We start from the raw sequence: 21,455 nt of genomic DNA on the forward strand, positions 1-21,455 counted from the left end.
GCAGGTTTGCTCATGTATATTTATCTTACAGTGATTAAAGCATCTTCTAGATTGCTCTTCTTCATCGTCAAAGTTTTTAATGAATGCATGCCCGCATAACATCCATTTTATTGTTGGGGACACTGAAGATTGAATGTACTCTGTAAAATGTAAGAATTAGGGGGAGTCGGTTCATTTGGCAAGGGTTTTAGGCTATTTACAGTGAGTGCTCCTAGGGCCTCTCTTCACCCTGAGGAGTGCCTGTTGCTCAGAAGGGAGCCCTGCCAGTGCTGGAATGGGTCCAGCAGGAAAGGATAGCCCTAGAGAACTCACTAGTTCTCAGCGTTCTCTCAGAAGGCTACACTAAACTCGAGTCGCCTAAGGAATGACTGACTTTGCTTCTTTTCATTTCTCTCTTTGTCAGAACAATTGGTTATCTTAAGAAATCAGTAAATCAGCATCTTGTGTTCTGAGTGGTGCATTCTTTGGAAAAAGTTACTGTGTCAGGAATTCACACAATTAGTGTGTTTATTTTGAATGTGTGCCATTGTGCCAAAGGTACAGAGCAACTATCCTTGGTTTCCTGTTGATTGAAATAATTTGCAGCAAGTTAGTGTTAAGTATAAACTCGGAGGTACACCATCTTGCTAAATTGGCCTCGGAAGGCCCTCAAATTTAGCGTGCACAGAATCACCTGGAGGGCTTGTTAAACTGATTTCTGGGCCCACTGCCAGATTTCTAATTCAATAAATGTGGGTCCCAGCCTTCCGAAGATGTGTTTCTAATAAGCCTATCAGGTACTGCTGATGCTGCTTTGAGAAACACTGGCCTAAACAAAACATATCAATGACCAGGACTGGGGTAACATGTACACCCTCTTTCATTTTTAACTCAGAATGCAGTATAGTCTCCTTGAACTGTGATGAGATGCTGCAAATAGAGGATTATCCTCTATTTAATTGAGTAGGTTAACATGCATTAAGGTAAGCCTGGTGAAATATTTGTATCATCCAGGCAAGTATGACAACTGCTCTCCAAACTGTGCCATTCCTGAAATAGGTTCATTCCAGGCCGACCAATTAGATTAGATTCCATCTCACTTGCATTTATATGCTCCAGGCTAAGCCTCACCCCAGCACCAGATGGGTAGCTACACCTAAAGTTTCATGTGCATCTCTTAAGGGCATTTGTGTTTAACAGTAACTTGTGAAGCCTTCAGAGACGTGAGGCAAGAATTACAAGGCTGGAGAGTGATGTTTAGAAGAAGAATCTATCCAGATTTCCCTTGGCCCAGTACTCAGTAAGGTTAGTCTGGAGATCCTTGGCCTAGTATGAAGCTGTCCACAGAATCTTTATCACTTCTCTTCATAAACAAGCATCAGGACTTCTTGGAATATATGTTCTGAGCTGATGATCGTTGCCTGAAATATCCTGGCGCCTTGATGGGGTGTCTGGAACAAACTGTTTGTCTAATCTCCATCCCTTGGAGGCTTTAGGCAAGGGACTTTGGCCAGAAATGCTCACTCCACCTCCTCCAGGGGTTTGGGATGGGGGGCGGGTGGCGGTCTAAGGATGTCCTTTTCAGTTGGCTCAGAAGACTCTCAGGGGTCAGGCGGGGACTGAGCCTTGACCTAGAAAGGGAAGAACTTTTAGGGTTTAGTAAGACTGCCTCTCCCCTTTTTCTTCTACATGTGTGAGGCATCCTCCATCTTTAGCCCTGAAGTGCAGTCCTAAGGTGCTTCTGGACACAGCAATGTCCCTAAAATACTGTAAGGCAGGGGCTTAGGGGCACAGTTTTGTTAGCAGGTGGTCTGAAAACTTGGCTCAGAGCAGCACTTCTCTCATATCACCTCCCCTTCCTGTTCCTCATCATACTTAAGGCCCCACTCCCACCTGTGCTTGGCTTCTTTGTTTCTTTTTTATTAATCTGTTCAAAAGACACCCTTGTGAGAGGCCTCCTCTACTGTGGTCTGCCCAGCCCTACCCACCCTCCTCTCCTTTTTAGGCCACTTTTCCTCTTCCTATTTTTTATCACTACCTGAAATTTTATTGTTTGTTTGTTTCTTGATTTATTTGTCTCTCTTCTGCACTAAGACAGTTGAAGACAGGGATTTTTTTTCTTATTCACTGCTGTTTCTCCAGCACCCAGATGATTGCTTAACAGATTGTAAATATGCATTAAGTATTTGTTGCATGAGTAAGTGAAAGCGTAGCAAGCACGTTGCTTTTCTTTGGAGTGGGTGTTATTAGGGTAGCTTTGGAGCCCATTGACTATTATAAGGGCTTTCTACCCCTTCTTGGTGTCTCTGTTGCCTGTGGAACATGGTTGTTCTCTGGCTCCTCGATGAAACTGGGTAGAGTTGAAGAAGCGTGCCTTATCTGACAGTTTGGAAGGGAATTTGTCTACTTGGGCTTTGATGGACGGAGTCATCTAAAGGCTTGGTTTTAAATGCAAAATCAGACTTGAGACCAACCTTGGTCTTGGGTTGGCAAGCCCCTTGCATCATCTGATTGAACTTTAAGCTGAAAACTAAATCCGTCATTTAATGGGAAATCATTGTAGTGCCATTCAGTGAGCCCCAGCAAAATCTCTGTTGCTCGCCTTGAGGTGCGGGCAGTGGTGAGCGAAGACAGGGAGGAGCCTAAGGAAGGTGGCGGCTGCTGCAATCAGTCCTTCCAAAGGGAAGATCCTCAGCTTTGGTGCTTTGAACACCAGAGTGCTGTTAATGGGGTGGGGGGCGGCGATGGGGAGGCGGGTGGAGGGGTGGGTTTGTATCAGCATTGTCAACATTTACATTCATTTTACACATTGGATTTGCATCTGAAAAGACCAACTAAAATCAACATTTAAGAGATAACACATATTTGCATATGATTGAGGAGACATGTTAAGTAATTTTAGCCTGGCTGTTGCTAGGAAACCAATTAATAATGCTCTACATTTCATTAAAAAACTGGGTTCTATCTTTGCTTTCATTTAACTTCACAATTCAGCTGCTTGTACCGCACTTTTTCCCCTTGGTAGATTGTGACAGATAAATTATCGTTTTACTAAATTTATTTCTGTGATTACAGTTGTTAGTCATATCTGTCAATACAACTGCAAAGCTTTTTTTTTTTTTTTCCAATGCTTCGGTGAAGGGGGGGGGGCGGCAAATTTTAACTGTTAATCATTTTTTCTCCTCTATAGTTTAAGGAGACTTAAATCATATTTTTACAAAGGCCTCACAAATTGTGGGTTAACAAAAACAACAAAAAAGCCATCGTCCCTGTTCTATAATTGCACCTTCTCAGTGTGGTGACTAATAATTAGAATATTAGTCACTATTCAGAAAGTGACAGACAGCTGATTAAGCATTCAACTGCGTTTTGTTTCTCATGTTTGCCCTGGTTTGTGGGCTAGGCCAGGTTCTGTCCTTTAGCGGTGCAATTAAAATTTTCATGACTTTATTTTACATAATGGACTCCTGTTCTTATGAAGAGAAAATACCGTCTCAGCTACCCTAAGTGCCTCTTTGAACCAATCACCTGGACAGTTGCATTGAAATTGTAATGACGTTTTGCAGTTTAGCATTTTGTAGTATTGATCTGGTCAGAATGCTCATTAAAAAGCAAAATTAACTCCTATTCACATCTGTTTCACAGGGTTTCAGTCACTTTATTTGGGTGATGCATATAAATGCATTTGGTTCTTCAAATAAAATGGTGATCTTGCCCATTTTCTAAGGACAAAATAAAGCACATTAGAATCTGCGTTCACATTTTCTACTTGATTTGGGTCTGTAGGATCTGAAGGTCTAGTGCAAAAGAGGACATGGAATTTGGAAGCTGCCCTGGAGTGTGATTCTGGCTCAGCCCCTTCTGTGGCTCTGTGTCTCAGAGTTCTCATTTGTCAATAAAGAAGGGAGGATAGCCCTGGGAAAAGATGACACCTAGGACTGTAGAGAGCAGGGCGGGCAGGGGCTACTTGGCAGATTTCCTTTCCTTTTCTGCAAGAGCTGCTTGGGCACTGCATTAGTTTGCTGGGGCTGCCATCACAAAGCACCCCAGACCCAGAGGCTTAAACAACAGACACTTATTTTCCCACAGCTCCGGAGGCCGGAAGTCCCAGCTCAAGGTGCCAGCAGGGCTGGCTTCCTCTGAGGTTTCTCTCCTGGGCTCCAGGTGGCCATCTTCTCCCAGGATCTTCATGTGCTCTTCCCTCCATGTGTCTGCATCCTCATCTCTTATGAGATGAAGACACTGGTCACGTTGGCTTGCAGCTCATCTGGAGACCCCCATTTTCATTGAATCACATCTTAAGGGCCCCATCTCCAAACACAGTCAAGTTCTGAGGTCTTAGGGGTCAGGGCTTCAACATATGGATTTCAGGGCAGACACAGTTAAGCCACTAAAGGACACTCACTGAGAAACTGCACTTGGCACACCGCTGTCTTCCCTTGACTTGGGTCCTCCTCAGTGGTCAGAATAACTGAAGGGGAACTGAAGAGGAGGCAGGAAGTGGGGTTCTTTGGTTATGACTTTTCTGTTTAGGTCAGGGTTGATCAGAAACACTGAGTGATACTTTATTTTTAGTTCTTATTTCGATCTCTTGGGATATATTCTAAGGCTACTTCTGCCTGAGCTTAGTAATACGTGAGGATCATCAGCCCTAGGCGCCTAAGGTCCTTTATGCATCCTTGTTACTATATCTGGATATACGAGGCAATAGGGATAAATGTCCATTTCCTTTTTAAATGAATTGTAGAAAAGTGTTTGGCTTTGGAGAGGTGGGCAGAGGCCAGGTTTTGGGGCCAGTACACTATTGGGCAGTTGGAATTTAGTGACACAGTTACTAGAGAAAGTCATTCATTCGTTCAGCTACTGAGTGCCTACTGTATAGCACTGTGGATACAATGATAAATAAAAATAGTCATGGCCCCTGCTCTTAAAGAGCTGACAGTCTAAAGGGGGAATGGATTTTAATCAAACAGCATGACAGTCTTAAGAGAGTACCTCTGATAAGCACAGGGGAGGGAAGGCAGGTGATGCTGAGGGTGAAAAATGGTGAGGATCAGGGATGGCGGTAAGGCTTCTCAATGAAGGGGTGAGCAGTAGGGACTGTGGTGCTGGGGGTGGTCATAGTTAGGATGTGAGCAGGAACACTTGAGGAGCACAGACTCTCTGTACAAAGGGCCTGAGGCAGAAAGCAGCTTAACAGGTAAGGCAGGGGCTAAGTAAAGGCCAGTGTGACTAAAGGAGAGACTAAAGGAGGGTGGAGTGGGAGATACAGCTAGAAAGCCTTCTAGGAAAACTGGGGAAGTTGGAAAAGACTTCCTAGAGAAGTGACATCTGTATTTTTCAGTTCAGTTCAGTCACTCAGTTGCGTCCAACACTTTGCGACCCTATGGACTGCAGCACGCCAGGCCTCCCTATCCATCACCAACTCCTGGAGTTTACTCACTCATGTCCATTGATTTGGTGATGCCATCTAACCATCTCATCCTCTGTTGTCCCCTTCTCCTCCCACCTTCAATCTTTCCCAGCATCAGGGTCTTTTCAAATGAGTCAGCTCTTCTCGTCAGGTGGCCAAAGTATTGGAGTTTCAGCTTCAGCATCAGTCCTTCCAATGAATATTCAGGACTGATTTCCTTTAGGAGGGACTGGTTGGATCTCCTTGCAGTCCAAGGGACTCTCAAGAGTCTTCTCCAACACCATGGTTCAAAAGCATCAATTCTTCGGCACTCAGCTTTCCTTATAGTCCAACTCTCATATCCATACATGACTACTGTAAACACCATAGTCTTGACTGGACATTTTTAAGTATAAATATAGCTGATTTCTTCTAATAGAGAAAGGGGAGAAGCAATTTTAGGTAGAATGTCATAACTTGGTGTTTTTGTTATGGCTGAAGTATCCTTTTAGGAAAGAATGCTATTGTTCCAGTTAGTGGAAGTTCATACCTGAGTGTGTTCAAGCTAACTAGGAGTGTAGTAGATTTGCCATATTGAGAGGTGTCTGCCTAACCGTACTGTGCAGAGGCTATTTAAATAGAGAATGAATGAATGACCAAATGAACAAACTAAGGAACACGTGTGCAGTTACTGAATGGGTGGCGTTGGTGGATGTGCTCCAGCATAGGCCTGACCTTAGAAGCAGTGATAGTTTACTGATCCATCTGTTCAGGTCCAGTGGGCTAACAGAAGGCGGGCTGCACTGACATCTCAGGCCAGCTGTCCCCCAGCGTATTTCCTCCTCCCCTGCAGTTCTGGAATGGCCCCTTAAATTCTGCTTGCTGGCCCAGTCTCACCCTGGTTGCCTGAACCAATCCCAGCTCCAGGAAGGAGAGGCTAGACAGAACTGGAGCCCATGGTCTGGGTCAGCAGTTACTGTTAGGCTGACCTAGGTCACAGTGGCCCAGTTCTTGAGAGTAAGGTTCAGATAGTCACAGAAGCTGAGCTGCAGAGCATGTTCCAGACATGGTTAGAGTCCAGACCGGGTGAAAGAGGTCCTGCCTGCAGGGAGGGATGGGAGAGAAACTGGAGCAGAATGTTGGGAGCACATCAGAGGAGACTGGCACCTGTGCCGCTGACAGAAGAACTCATATGTCATTTGGTTTTGGCTCAGGCATGAATCTTTGTTTCAAACTAAAATCAGGTATAAGAAGATTTAAAATTGAAGCTTGGAATGGTTTTTTTTTCCTTCTGCTTTTAATAATTCATTTACTTAAATAGACATAAACAAGGCCACTTGCTAGCTGCTGTTAGGTAGGAACTCTGTTTCAAAGGTTTCCATAAATGTAAGGAGTATTCTTTGATTTGGAAAACCAGGATTTTTCTTCCCATGTGATTATTGCCACCTCACAGTCCTCAGAAGTGGCCCGAGAGAGAACTATTGATGGCTTTCAAGATCATGGGATTCAGTTATACCAAAAGACCATGACGTCGAAGGATTGTTATAAATTGAGGGGACAGATTTACTTGTGAATAATGGACCAGGTGTGTAAAATAACATCTGAAGGACAATTACCTCCAGTCTAATTTGATGAACATGTGCTTTATAATCTGTAGCCAGTTAAGACTATCAGTTCTTCAGGGCACCACAGAGAAATGTACAAACGGGAGACGCTCTTCATCTACACTGGCCACATGTCCCTGACTGTGCTTCTGTTAAATTTGACTTTTTTCAGCTCAAGCGATGAATTAACTGGTGTTTTACTTTGAGGAGATTCAGGAGACATTACTGAGAACCCATTGCCATTTCAGTAGGCACAAGGAGTGGGGTGAAAACATCACGCGTTCCACTCCCCACCTTGAGTTTCCTTATGAATAATGAGGAAACAGACATAGAACTTACGGTAAAGATCCTGGCATTTGTACATCATGTTACATCTCGTGGGTTTGTAGATGACGTCTGGACTCTACCAGTGTGTTCCAAATAATACTTATTCCAGGGTTCTTATTTTGAACTTATAGATATTTTAAACTGTGTTTCCATTTTACCTTTGCCTGGGTACTCCTGCTGGTAACCAGCCATCTCCTTCAGACCACTGTTGGGCTTCCTGCAGGGGCAGCTCCCTGCCAGAACAGAGAGTATAGCCCTGACATGGCAAGATAGGGAAGCCCTGGATTTCACTGGTGGGGGAGCACAGTGAAGGGTGAGCAGTCTGGCATTTGGAGAATCTGTGCCTTAGAGTTTAGTAGTTTAGCATCATTGAGGTCTTCAGCAGTCTTCAGGCAGTAAGGAATTGGAAAGAGGGCAACAGTGCAGAATGGGGCAAATCCATCAGTTAGGGTAGCTTTTCTGGGTTAGCAGTGGCTCTCAGCAAATTGTCAGACATCTTGGAAACAGATGCATGGATTCCAGGGGGAAAGAACTGCTTGCAGCTATCAGTTTATACGTCATCTTCTCCCTGTGGAGCAAAGGGCAGGATGCCTGCCAGTCTGCCATTCATATTTATTCATTTTTTATAGCACTTGATACTATGACTTAACCTCTCTCTGCCTCAGGTTCCTCAAGATGCGAGATGGGTTGGTGAACTGGAAGTCAAGACATAGTAAGAGAAATGCAAATTTAAATTATGTAGCACTTTTTACTTCATAGGATTGGCAAAAATTCTAAAGTATGATAATCATGCATACATTGTTGATCAGATGTGGAAAAAATGTCACTGTGCTTCTCACGAGTACAAAAGAGTACAACAATTGCACAACCCTTATCAAGGCCAATTTGGCTGAATCTAGATTAAAAATGTAGTTACCCTTTGACCCAGTGATCTGGCTCTGGTACTTTTTCCCTGCAGGTACCTCTGAATGCCTATAAAGGCAGGTTTTTCATTAGATCATTGTTTGTAATAGAAAAGATTGGAAACAATTCAAATATCCATTAGTAGGAGACTGGTGAAATAAACTGAATCATCCATACAATTGAATATTGTCTAGCATTTAAAGAGAACATGGAAACTTTTAATGCAGTGATATGGAAAGTTCTTCAAGATATTGTTATTAAATCGACCTGCCAGCGCAGGGGCCGCAGGAACTGTGGGTTCAGTCCCTGGGTCTGGAAGATCCCCTGCAGTAGGAAAAGGCAACCCACTCCTGTATTCTTGCCTGGAGAATCCCGTGGACAGAGGAGCCTGGCAGGCTACAACCCATGGGGTTGCAAAAAGTTGGACACGACTGAGTACTCACTCAACTCATCTTAGAAACCCAATTCATGTGGCCTCATTTTGATGATACTTCCCTGGTCCTTCTGTTATATTTCCTTACAGTGTTTGGCATATGTTCCTGTTCTCACGCTCATCATCTGATTTCACTATTCATCCTTTCAAAGCTATTGTTAGCCTCACCACACTATTAGCTCCTGGAAGGCAGAACCCATCCTTTTTATATTTCCAGAACCTGAAACTGCCAGTAAATAAACTCCAGAAAGTCACGAGGAAAATGAGTTTGGTTATGTTTTGTTGAGAGCACACCATGCCCATTTACCTGGCTGACACTCCTATTTGTCTGGTCTGTGTATTGAAGAAATCAGATTTAAACCTAGCAGGTCTTCCCTTGCTTGAAAATAGACCTCTTTGCATAGAAAACAAACTTATAGTTACCAGAGGGGACAGAGGCATTATTCAGTTACACATATGTATGACGGAATCACTTTGCTATACACCTGAAACTAACACAACTTTGTCAATCAACTATACTTCAATTTTTTAAAAATAGCCCTCTTTGGAATGTTCTCACTTTAAACAGGCCAGCCTCCCTACAGGCAGAAGACTGCAAACTACCGTAGCACCATACCCGCCATGAGTCCTCATTTCAGGGTTGTGTTCAGACTGGAAGATAGGAGGTGTTTGTTCAGTCAGAGAGCAGAAATCTCCTGGCTGGCCAAGCGCCCATGCTTCCAGAAGGTGAAGGTGGCAGGTGGTTGCCAGCAGGTGGAAGCGCGGGTGGAGGCCGGCTGGCCACAGGAAGGCTGGGAACTGAAATCATAACGAAGTTCTCTTATTCTGTGGTCTTGTCAGTTGGCTCTTTGGTGACTGTCTTTGCTGCTTTTTAAGATTCCTGTTGTCCCTTCTCTTCTGCTGTGGGATCTTAAGCTTCTGCTTGAAAGAGAAAAGAAGAAGAATAAACAGAATATCTAGGGTCTGTGGAATGAAGATTTTAGGATGAAAACAAATTGGAATTTTGCAGGGAATTTCTCTCCTTAGCTAAGTAACCAAAAGGCTCATGTTTACACCCAGATGTTAGAAGTTTTCTTACCTTTGTTCAGGACCCATTTGTTTCTTGTATAAACAAAATTTAGACATTTTCACTAGGCTGAGCTTCTTGTGTCGCTGTCATAATCAGTTGAACGGGACTACTTCCTTTTGCAAAACTTGGGTGACTAGTGGTGTCATAGGAAGCACAGTGTTTTTAAGGGGCTAGAGAAACTGGTCTGAAGCCAGGATTGCCACTTACCTAGTGCTGTGAGCATAAGCAAGTGACATCACCTCTCTAAGCCTCATTTTTCAGTAAAATGAGGTTATAAACACCTCCTGGATTGTGAGCATTGTAAAGAGAGTGAACCCTGGTCCTAATATGGCACCTGGCCCATGGTAGGTTTTGGTGAATTGGATTTATGGCTCCAGTGAGAATGTAGATTTTCCATCGCAGCTGTCTGGTGTTGAATCACCAAATGAGCATACCCAAGGTAGAAGAGGAGTGTGTCCTATCCTGGTTGTGATGGACTGCAGTGATTGCTGGGCAACAGCAGTCCTTAGAAACTGCTCCTCAGAGCCTCACCATCATCTGAAGGCGGAGCAGGGGGCTAAGGGTCAGGACATGTGGCTGGAGAACTGGCTTTACCATTAGTCAGTCTCATGAGAATACGTTCTGTCTCCTCGGTCCTGAGTCTGCTCATTTGTGAAATGAAGGTGTTGATCCTTTCCATCTCTCAAACGCTCTAGCTGAATCTTCAGAAAGCAGTGGCAGTGGCCCCTGGTGCTTAGGCTTCATTGTTGGTAGGGTCGCAGTTCACTGAGGCTGACTGTGAGAACCTGGAAACGGCACAGCTGTGGTCTGTCGGCTCTGAGCAGCCCTGACTCTGAGAATTGTCCTTTCCCTCTGGGGTTACATCCCGAGGCCAAAGCCTCCTTTCTGGGCTCCCCGTGGTCTGCTCCCGCATTCTCCTAGGACCCACTCAGCTGCATCTCTCGCCAGCATTGCTCACTGCTTTTCTGGAGGTGAAATCTGTTTTCCTCTTCATTCTTCAGACAGGAGACAGAGAATCATCATTTTTAAGAGGAACATCATCAGACCTTTTTTAAGAGTAACTTTTGTGTTTAGTAAACGTAGTATGAACATTTTGCTTTCTCTTAGACACTTGGGGTCTGTGTGGTTTACCTCTGCCTCCTTGTCTTATGTGCCTCTTCAGCTTGAGGGCCCATTCTTCATTCTTTGAGATGGGGGAACACAGCGCTTTGTGTGCCTTGTGACCAAAGAATTCGAACTGGCAGCAATCAAGATTTGGGGCTAATCATCATTAAAGGGTAATTTCATTGCTGCCCATAATTGATCTTGTCTTAGACCCATTATTGCAGTTCTTTTGTCACATGACTAAAAAAGAAAATGCTCTTGGCAATGAACTTTTGAAAGCACGTTTCCTACATTCAGTTCTTTCTCAACTGACTTTATAAATTTCCAGTGTGCCTTTATTAGTGTAGTGATTTGCCTGCTTTATATTACATATTTGAAATAAAAGAAAATTGAAACAGTTCATCATTGAAGTGAATGTTACAAAATCAGCATCTGGTTTGAATAATGAGTTTTTTGGTCCACGTTTTGCTTCATTGAATGAGGCTAATAAAACTGCCTTTGGTTGTTATGTGACTTCTCCTTCACTTTGGGCTCCTTTCAGTTGCCAGATTGGAGGCCACTAGGGTTTCTTTCAGAAAGTTCTTTCCTTGTTTTAAGGGACTCTCAGCTACTTTTTGGTCACCAGAAAGGTAGAGTTGATGATACCCCCACCCCAATCCCAAAATCATGGGATTTGGGATATTTCAGGTATCTTTACTATTGAAGCTCTTGGAGCAAGGGCAAAGGGAAAAAAAGAGGCCTAGAGTTGGAGTGATAGAAGATTAGATGTTGGCATGGCAGCAACATACTGTCCATTACTATTTGGGATCAGGTGTCTAGGCAGCTGTCCCCAGATTTTGTTTCTACCTGGAACTTGGATGCTTGCAGAGAGAGAATTGTACTTGGGTAAAGGTGATACTCCTTGGAGGACACAAAGCCATTCCCGCCACAGCGGCATGTACATTCACACAACATGCTCCTGGGAAGTTTCTTAAAGGTAAATACACATATTTTCTTCTTTTTATTTTTTTTATTGAAGGATAATTGCTTTACAGAATTTTGTTGTTTTCTGTCAAACCTCAGCATGAATCAGCCATAGGTATACATTTTTGATCCCCACTGTAACACTTACAGCGTACTTTCAGGTTCATCATTTGTTTTGGCTTTCAGAAAACCACTTAACTATTATCCCTCATTTACTAATGAGGAACCTCTTCCAACAAGTACTGTGACTCAAAGATGTATAGCTGTTACCTGTTAGGAAGCAATGGTGTTTTCTAAAGGCTTAGTTTGATGTTGTATCATAAAACCTATATTGCATGTAAGATAATCCTGTGTGGCACATTCTGCTTCAATGAAAAGCTTAATGAATGAATAAACAGACAAATGAAACAAACAAGTAAAATTCTGACACAGTGAGACCTTAAAAGAGAAATAGTTCCAGTAGTCAGGTAGTAAAAACATAGCATTTTTTATCTAAATAGAAAAATAGCAGGATATCCCTGTATCTGTTAATACTTTGATATAGATTGTTATCTAACCGAAACTAGGCTGGGGTTGACCATCAGTTCCCTACTTTCTTTAATCAGATGTAGTTGTCCATGGCAGGGAGGGCAGGGCTGGGTGGAGGGGGTCCTTCAGGAAGCTATAGACAGGAGAATCAGAGCATTGGTCCATCTTGTCAAGTAGATCATAAGCAATTTTCCCACACTATTCTTTAAAATTTTTTTCTACGGATTGTGTTTTCTCCTGTTCTCCTAACAAGGAGAAGCCTTTTGGGTGGAATGGAAAGGTCCTGCCAGGTGAGGCTCATGGGTGAGAGAGTGAGTCCAGATAACTGAGAGGTTGGACACCTGTGTGGATAGCATGTGGGCACGTCACCATATCTTAATCCTTTGGGACATTGGGCAGAAGACAAGTCCCTTTCTCATCTTGTTGACAAAATCCCGCTTTCTTTGAGAATCCTGGAGTCCTTGCTCTCTTTTTTTTTTAACTTTATAATCTTTCTAGTCAGTTTTTCCCCCTCTTGATCATGGTGCTTTTAAGATTCTAACTGTTCAAGAACCAGATGGATGTTTCCCCTTTAACTGATGAACATATGAGGTGTACAAGTGTTCCTCGTATGCTGTGTCATTGAACCTTGGCAGCTTCGTGTGTTCCAGGCTCTTTCCTGACACCTGCTTGCTAGATCCTACTCTTAGATTCACTTAGGCCTTTAAGATTCCAGGCCTCAGATTCCTATCTCTGTGGTCTTGACTGCTTCTGTCTTCATTATTTGGTTTCCTTATGGGTAAAATGAGTTAAGTACTATTTCACAGTGTTGGTGAGGCTTGATTGAGATGGTGTAATGGGAAGTGTTTTACAAAGTGGTCAGTGCTATCACTATGGACACTTTTTCATGGGGAGGTGATTGATACACATAGAGAGGGTGCTTAGATTATTTTTCACATGAATTCTGTGGGAAAGGTAGGAATTGCCTGAATAAGGGAAGGGATGAGCTCCTGTAGATCAAGGCAGCTCATCATGGAATGATTAGATTGATGAGATACTGAGTAAGTGAATGTTTGGGGAAAGGATAGAATTGGCAGGGAGGAGGGAAGACAAAGAACAGGAGCTGGTTAGAATTTCTAGAGAGAGCTCGAAAACCAAGGTGGGGGTCCTCTTGCCATCAAGGTGTAATTATAGGATCATCATGAAGAGGCTCCTAGTTTGAAACTAGGATGCTGGCTCCCTTGGGGACTGAATGAATTTGGCATCGCTGGTAAGGTAAACATGAGGATAGAGTTTGGAAGGTTAATCCAATCGAGAAATTAATTGGGCTTGGATACAGCTCTCTCTGCTAGGAAGAATCAGTGCTGAGAGCGCAGGACCTTGGTACGGAGTAGGTGCTGGATGAATGTTTTTTTGAATGGATAAGTGGATGCAGTAGAGATGGTGTAAAGAACTAGTTGGAGAAGTGAGCTGTATCCTCAAATTAACTATCCCTCTGCCTCGAAAAACGCTGTTCTCTGAAACAGAGAGTCACTTCATCCCACCCAAGTGAACCCCTATAGCCTGGGGGGAAGGGTGTGATTTAACCCCTCCCCCCAGAGAGCACGCGTTTGTCTAGTGAAGGGAAGTGAATTAGCCTGGTGAGATGTCATGTAAAAAAGCCTTTAGTCTTATGTCTCCTGTGTTTTAATTCAAAGATCACTGCTAGTTTAATAAATTACCCCTATGAAATTGGTTTAGTTCTCTTTTAGGATCTGGAAAGTGGAGCTTTGTATGCCTTCTTCTTTGACAGTAAACTAGTTATATGTGTGTGTCCAGCAGTGGGAATGGTGGCTGTCAGTCTTTCCTTTGAACCACTCTACAAAGACATTTTGTTCTGATAATATTGTAACCTGTGGGGGTCACTATGTCCTTTATTGCTCCTTGGTTTAGACCTTGATGACGTTTTTTCTTAATCTCGTATCTTTTCTCATCTCTGCTGGTCTGCTGTGGGTGGTGGCAATTTCTGACTTTCGCGGCTGCAGTGTAATTTTGGTTTAAGAGGACAGTTGAAACATTAGAGCCTGTATCCCTGACTGTTTCATCCTGCATGTCATGAAACACATCCCCAGCTGAGGTTTCATCACTGTGGCGTGCAGAGCACGGTGACCATAGGTATAAGAAGATTCTTTGCCCTCCAAAGCTCTTTTCTTTACTATAGGTCACCTAGTGTACCAGGATGAGCATGACTCCTGCTTCTGTTCTCTGCAGGCAACTTGGCTTAGTTGCTCTGTGACTTACCCTTTGCCTGGTATGGGTTTGGTTTTTAAATATACAGAAGTGCTTTAAGAGACTAGCTGTAGAATTCTGCACAGGATGAGAAATGCCTCAAGATGCTTTACTCAATAAGAACTGGAAACTTACTCTTGTGGGAGGTATGTGGGTTGGTTGATATTTTAGGGACACATATAAAACACACCTGTAGGACTGGGAGATTTAGGTGACAGATTAATTTGATGTTTGTAGTTTGAGTCATTTGGAATTGCTTAAAACTTAGCTGTTTCTGCTGTAGTTAAAATTGGTAGTCACCTCTGTTCCCTCTTTTCTGAGATAAGGCCACTGGGATACAATTTAAATAACTTTCTCAAACTGGAAACCTGTCAGCAGCTGAGAAAGTTCTGAAAACCCTCAGATTTCTCCAGTCCCAGGCCTGTGCTAGCCCCAAAATCAAAGGGTCTGTGTGGAAGATGAACATGTGAGCCTGTGAACCTGTATTTCCTGAGTCAGTGGGATTTTGTCTCTACTCATATGGAGTACAGTTTTTCATAGTATGTATGGAGTTCTGAGCTGAAAGGGGTATTTATATGGAGCCAGTCGGAGGTATGCTTGGTATGAAAACCATAAGTGATTTGCCTCACTGGTTTGTATACTGTACTAACATAGCTTTAATTTGCTGAATCTTCTTTTTTTTTTTTTTTTTTTTAGGAATTACTGCTTTATTTGAGAAACTTACTTCCAAATCACTTTTATGTATTTTAAAAAGTCATAAAGAGCATCCAAGAAAAAAACATACAGTTTCCATAGGAATAAGGACAAAAAAATGGGGTTGATGACTGCCCCAAACGATATTTCCTAAAGGAAAAAAATGTAATATTTAACTCTTTTTTGAGGCTGGGTAAGTGAACTACATACATCATAAATAAAATTTTCTTACTTTACAAGGAGGAAGGACTCTGATCCTGTTTTTGATGCATATTAAATACAAAAATCCATTTTTCTGATCAAGATGAGGGAAAAAACATCATTCTTCAATACTTCAGGTCATGCAATGAAATCCAAAGGTCTGTTGAATCCACCTTTTCGATTCATGTACTGCCTATACTTCCTCTTCTGAGACACATTTATGGCATAGGCATTTACAGAGCCATCCACCTTTTTCCCTTTTGTGGAGTCAAAGGAGGCAAATCCCATTAACTTCATCATTTCTATTTCTTCCTCTGTTTTGCCCTCTAAGTCTTCCTCAGTTATCTGGCGTTCTTTGCTCTTTGTTTCTTTTGTTTCTTTCTTCTCCTCATCTCTTCTTTCTTTCAGTCGAGAAGGGGAAGGAGATGTGGATCTATGTCGTCTTGGGGACCTGGAACGCCTTCTGTGTGGGGAGCGAGAACGGCTTCTTCTCCGATCTCGCTCCCGGGACCGGGACCTTTCTCGGCGCCTGCGTTCTCTTTCCCGAGATGTGGACCGGGACCGCCTACGCTCCCTCCGTGGGGAGCGGCTGCGACTGCGACCCATTCGGAATCCTTCTCCAGTACAAGTCCTGAATCTTCTTTACAGTGGAGGGAAAATGACCCATGTGGTGAACGAAACAAATATACTGGACTTGCTCCTTGGAGCAAAAGAGACCTATAATATTTACGTTTAGAAGGTGATCCCTCTGTTTCTTCTGCTTGGCCGAAGGCCTGGATGTATAATGAAATATTCACATGTGTCAGAACTCTGCCTCCCAAGAATCTGGCGTTATCTTGGAACACTTGAGTTCTATTTATTGAAATGATGACATGCCATCATAGGGGCATTGATGCACACCAAGCCAGGTGCAAGGCTCTGTGAGGGGCTGATGGTAGGAGTGCCTGCTGGAACAGTAACTCCAGATTTTTTAACTTGTGTGTGCTGAAAATATCAGATCCAGTGTGAGTTAAGGGCAAGTGAAAAAGAAAAAAGAGCCCTTTAAAAGAAAAAAAATGTCATGTCAGCAATACTAGGGAATTTCTATGTTTGTAATCCTTGAGTATGGTTTCATTTATTTTTCTCTCATTTCTTGAGAATACATAAAGATGTCATGCACTGAAGTGAAGTGTAAGGTGTCAGACCCCATCCACAGGGAAGATTCTTCTTGATACCTGCTGAAAACCTCCACACGTGCTCGGTTTGGCAGAATGAATCATGAACGTGCTTGTGTGTCGTCCTTAAAACAGTTTCCCCTTGCATCTGATCCTTCTTGGGACTGCGTTGCTACTTCTGGAAGAGAGTCCAGATGTAAAATAATTGGGATTATTCTCTTGTTGTTTGTTTTATTTTTAATGAAGGAACAAGAAGCCAAGTTTGACCAGGAGGAATTGCAATATTCTCGAGGAGTGAGTCACTCAAATAATGTGAAAACTTTTTCTCTGTAGCAACTTGTGTAGTTCTTTCTGATTGATTCGCTCCTTCCTCCCACTTCTTGGGTAATGAAGCCTCAATGTCGTGATGTGAAAGGAACAAGACAAGCTTGGTATGTCGCTGACAAGCCGAACCTCACAATTAAGCTGATTAAGTCTTAAGTCGGTCAGTTTTCTGACTTTGATGTTAAGGTCTTTAATAGGATATAATTTTATAAGTTGCTTTTTTTCCAAAGGCACTGGAGGGTCTGATGAGGGAATCCTTTTGGAAAACTCAAGGCTGAGCTTGGTTAAGACTGACTTACTCTCACCTCTGCCGGTTCCCTTAATGGAGTAGGCACTGCTGCTGGGCTCAGGTGTCCCAGGATGCAGTTTTATCCACTTGAAAACCCTTATCTGTTCAGCTCAATTAGATTAATTACCTTGCTCTCCAGGATTCACAATGCTCTGCAGTTTAGCTGCAGTAAGTAAATGTTACTTTTGCAAGTAAGATCTACTGTTATTGGCCTCTGAAGGGCTATGGTTTCTTTGGAACTCATAAAGAGAACAGTCATTCTGGCCAAGATGGAATATAGGTTAGTAAATCTGTCTTCCAACTGAGTTTTCTACTGGCTGTGAGGCCTCTGTGTTGAAAAGAGGGATATAATTCTTTGTCATTCCTGTTTGGTGCCTCTGAAAGTAATTTGGGGTATTTCATCATAAAACATGCTATTTTCTGTATCTCCTGGAGTTAATGGAGTATTCTGTATGCTCTTGGTTTCCACATGGAGATCACTGAACACAACCCAAGTTTCTGTACACTGAGAGTGTGCACAGAAGTCCACCCTGGGTGAGACATGGTTGTGTCATTAGGGTTTTTACACACAATGAATGGAGATCAGGCACCCTCTGGACTCTTTAAGTGATCACACTTAATCGTTTAATCTCCCCTTCTCTCTCCTCATGTTCTTCTCCGAGGGAAGACAAAATGTGATTAAGATAATCATTTGTAGGGTTAGACATTGAGTGGATCTGTGAACCTCATCTTTTCCAGAATTCTAATGCTGTGGGAATTCCCCATTACTAACTTTTGCACTAAAACAGCTAAGTTACAAGGGGGAGGTAGGGAATCATACTTCAAGCATGGCTAATTCAGGCCATATCTAGCAAGATTTGGGACATATCTTCAATATAACAGTAATGACAGTAATAGCATCCACATATTGATCTAAGTGTCAAATTATTCAGTAGTTCAACAGAAGGCTGGCGGGAGGGAAGAAGAGGGTAGTGGGAGTTGGGGATGATGGTGCACCCGCGGACCAACACAAGGAGTTGGACATTTTATCTCTGGGAGATGGGGAACCTTTGAGAGGTCGTACAGAAGATCCTACATGATGGATCGACACTTTAATAGTATCAGTCTGGCTGCTGTGCTCAGAAGAGACTGCAGGGGGCATGGGTGGGAGCAGAGAGACTGGTTAGGGGGCTCCTGCAATAATCCTGGACTGAAAGGATAGTCCTGGACCAGAGTGGTAGCTTTGAAGGTGGTGTGAAGTGGTAGGGTTCTAGGTGTATTTTAGAGGTACGGTTAGAGGTTTGCATTTAGGGCATGAGGGAAAGAAAGAAGCCCAGGGTGATTCCAGAGCTCTTGGCCTGAGGAGAAAGAAGGATGGTGTCGTCATTAGCTGTAATGAGGGTGGAGCATATTTTGAGGGCTGGAGGGAGGTTACACTCTCAGTTTGGGCCATGTTGAGTTTGAGATGCCTGCCAGACCTCCAGATAATTATCTCCAGTGGGTAGTTTTTGTTATTCAGGCCTGGAATTCAGGGGAGAGGTCAGTATAGCAGACATTTAGGAATCATTAGGTCATCAGTGGTACTGAAGTCAGAGACTGGATGAGAGTGGACAGAGTGGAACACAGGCTAAGGGTTGACCCCTGGGCCCTAGGATGATGAGCAGCTAAGAGAGGAACCAGCAAAGGAGACAGAGACAGAGCTGGGAGGAGAGCGAGGGTGGGTGTGGGCTGCAAGCCAAATCTCGGTTCTCCAGTAGGAGGGAATGGTCTTCCCTGTCTTCCTGTGATTGGTCAAAACTGAGTCTATCAATAGATCATAAACTGAGGCCATGATAAATGACTCACCAGGGTCCATGACTGGGGAATAGCTGGATGAGGGCCCAAAGCCAAGTTCACTTTCTTTCTGCCAGGAGCACGCTCTGGCCGCACCTGACCTTTGTGTGCCCTTTTATGTCATCACATGCTTTGGTATGGCACATGTCTGCACACTTTCACAGTTTTGGCAGCAGTGTCCTATGCTTTTGTTGTTTAGTTTGTATGAGAATTTTGGTCTCTCATTTTTTGGTATAAATATGGAATGTGTGTTCTTTGTAAAAAAAAAATTAGGAAAGCAGAGGAGCAAAAGGAAGAAAAGGTAAAATAATTAATATTAATTGCATTACTCAGAGATGACCATGCTTACAGATTGGTAATTATAGTCCTAGTTTTTTTTCCAGCCATGTATGTGGACATATTCTTTGCAAAAGCTTCTGTACTAAATATGTAATATAATAGTTGTATAATATAACCTTTTCATAACCTTTTGTACCAAGAACAATGAGTGTCCATCATGCTGTCCATATTGTTTTATGTCTTAAAAGAAAACAGTGCATGACTGCCTATAATATAGTTTGCCAAGATCATGGTAATGAGTAATCTAGGGATCACCTATGGGAATTAAGCAAGAAATAGGAGTGATAATAGTGGGAAAAGTCTACGTTCATTCAGCCCTACTATGTGCCAGGCATTGTTGCCAAGCATTTTATTTGTAGTATGTCATTTAATTCTCCCAACAGCCCTGTGAGATAGGTCCATGTTCCCAGTTGAGACCCCGAGAGATGAAAACAAGGACAGCTGCTCATAGTTACGGTGCAGCCAGGACTGGAGCTGGGGTGGATTTGGACCCGGTCAGTCTGCCTCCAGCCAGGCCCACAGCATTCCCCACCGTCCTGCTCCTGTCTCGCTGTGCTTTCGCGTTTGACTCCACACTGTCCCCTCTGCTTCCTGCCTCCGTGGGGGCTCTGGGTGTGCGGGGCTGTGGATGAGAGCTCGTGCTGGGCCCCTCCTCACCCCAGTCACTGAGACATGTTTGATGAGGTGCCGCTTATTCATCTGTGCTTCATGTAGATGAATCAGGCTTTTTTTGCTTGAGGTTTACTCTGATGAAAACACAGTTTTACATCTAAAAGAATCCCTAGTCATATTAATGCCTTCAGGCTTAAAAAAAAGTGACATTTCAACCCATTAGTTAAATATGCTTAAAAAAAAAAAAGATTCTCAAGTACACCAGACACACACCTTGAATGGGCTTAAACTTTTAACTGTCTGTTCCTTTTGCAATTCCTTTTTTCAAACTGTCTTGTGCATCTTAGTTTTGTTAGCTATTCTCAGGGCAGAATAAACACATATATAATGTGTCATACTGTAAATACTGTATAGTATATAGCTCCAGCTGGGTATCTGTGCTAGAGAAGTGCTTTTATGTAGCACATAGCAGTCATTAAAATGTTGATGAGCTAGAGTGGTAGGTGTATCAGATGAATTATGTTTGAAATCATAGTGGTGGTATTTGCCAAATGAATGTGGCACAATGAAAATAAAAAGGGAACTCATTATTGATGCCCCTGTTGTTACCTGTAAAGCTGTTGGAATTGACAGCTCTCTTTATTAAGTTACTAAACATCATGCTTTAAAGCAATACTGAAAATGCACACTTCATACAGATCGCTTCAGTATTACTCTGCTTCTAGGTGCTCAGATTTGTTATTGTTCAGTCACTAAGTCGTGACCAACTCTTTGTGACCCCGTGGACTGTATCCCGCCAAGCTCTGCTGTCCGTGGGATTTCCCAGGCAAGAATGCTGGAGTGGGTTGCCGTTTCCTTCTCCAGGGGATCGTCCCGATCGAAGGATCAAACCCACATCTCCTGCTTGGCAGGTGTGTTCTTTACCACTGAGCCACCAGGGAAGCTCTGGGTGCTCAGATTCTATAATCTCTTAACTACTACCAGCAGATCAGTGTTAGATTAAGTAAAAGTCTTATCTTCATCCAAAAGTAGATAAGTGGTGCTTAGGCTTTTTAGCCCAACAGAGAACACAGTGTTTCCACACAGATGCGCCAAACCTGCTTTACAGTGGTCCTGCGATCACTTTCCACCACCTTGGTCTAGCTGTTCTCAGAACCTGCTCTTCCAGGGAGACTTCTGCTGTTCAGAATATTGGCAGGAGGTTTTAGAAAGAGTGCGTATTGCTGGCGACCTTGTGACTCTTTTCTTTACCATCCCCATCCTCCTCTAGTGTTGCATGTAGAGTGATCAGAACAGAAAGGCGCTTCTGTGATGGGTTAAGCTCAGATGAACTCTTTCCTGAGAAACCGGTCGTGCTGCTTAGGGACCTCTGCATTGCTGTCTCTGAAAAACGGCACGGTAAGTTAAACTTGCAGGGTCATCCTTAGCACTCGGGTGCTGTCTGAGACCCCACATCCATGCCTCTGAAGGCCCCCTTTCCTG

At 43.2% G+C, this 21,455-nt stretch overlaps 2 protein-coding genes across 2 annotated transcripts in view; one reads left to right on the forward strand and one right to left on the reverse strand.

Moving 5' to 3' along the window:
* The window catches only part of JAZF1 (JAZF zinc finger 1), a 331,735-nt gene that overhangs the window by 57,265 nt on the left and 253,015 nt on the right, over positions 1–21,455 (forward strand). The window lies entirely within an intron of this gene.
* LOC128046660 (U4/U6.U5 small nuclear ribonucleoprotein 27 kDa protein) lies at positions 15,250–16,066 on the reverse strand. Its single transcript, XM_052638822.1, has one exon. It carries the CDS (start codon positions 16,047–16,049, stop codon positions 15,582–15,584), a length of 468 nt encoding a protein of 155 aa, XP_052494782.1. The 5' UTR covers positions 16,050–16,066; the 3' UTR covers positions 15,250–15,581.

The sequence above is a fragment of the Budorcas taxicolor genome, chromosome 4 (assembly GCF_023091745.1).
Source record: "Budorcas taxicolor isolate Tak-1 chromosome 4, Takin1.1, whole genome shotgun sequence".
Classification (NCBI taxonomy): Eukaryota; Metazoa; Chordata; class Mammalia; order Artiodactyla; family Bovidae; genus Budorcas; species Budorcas taxicolor.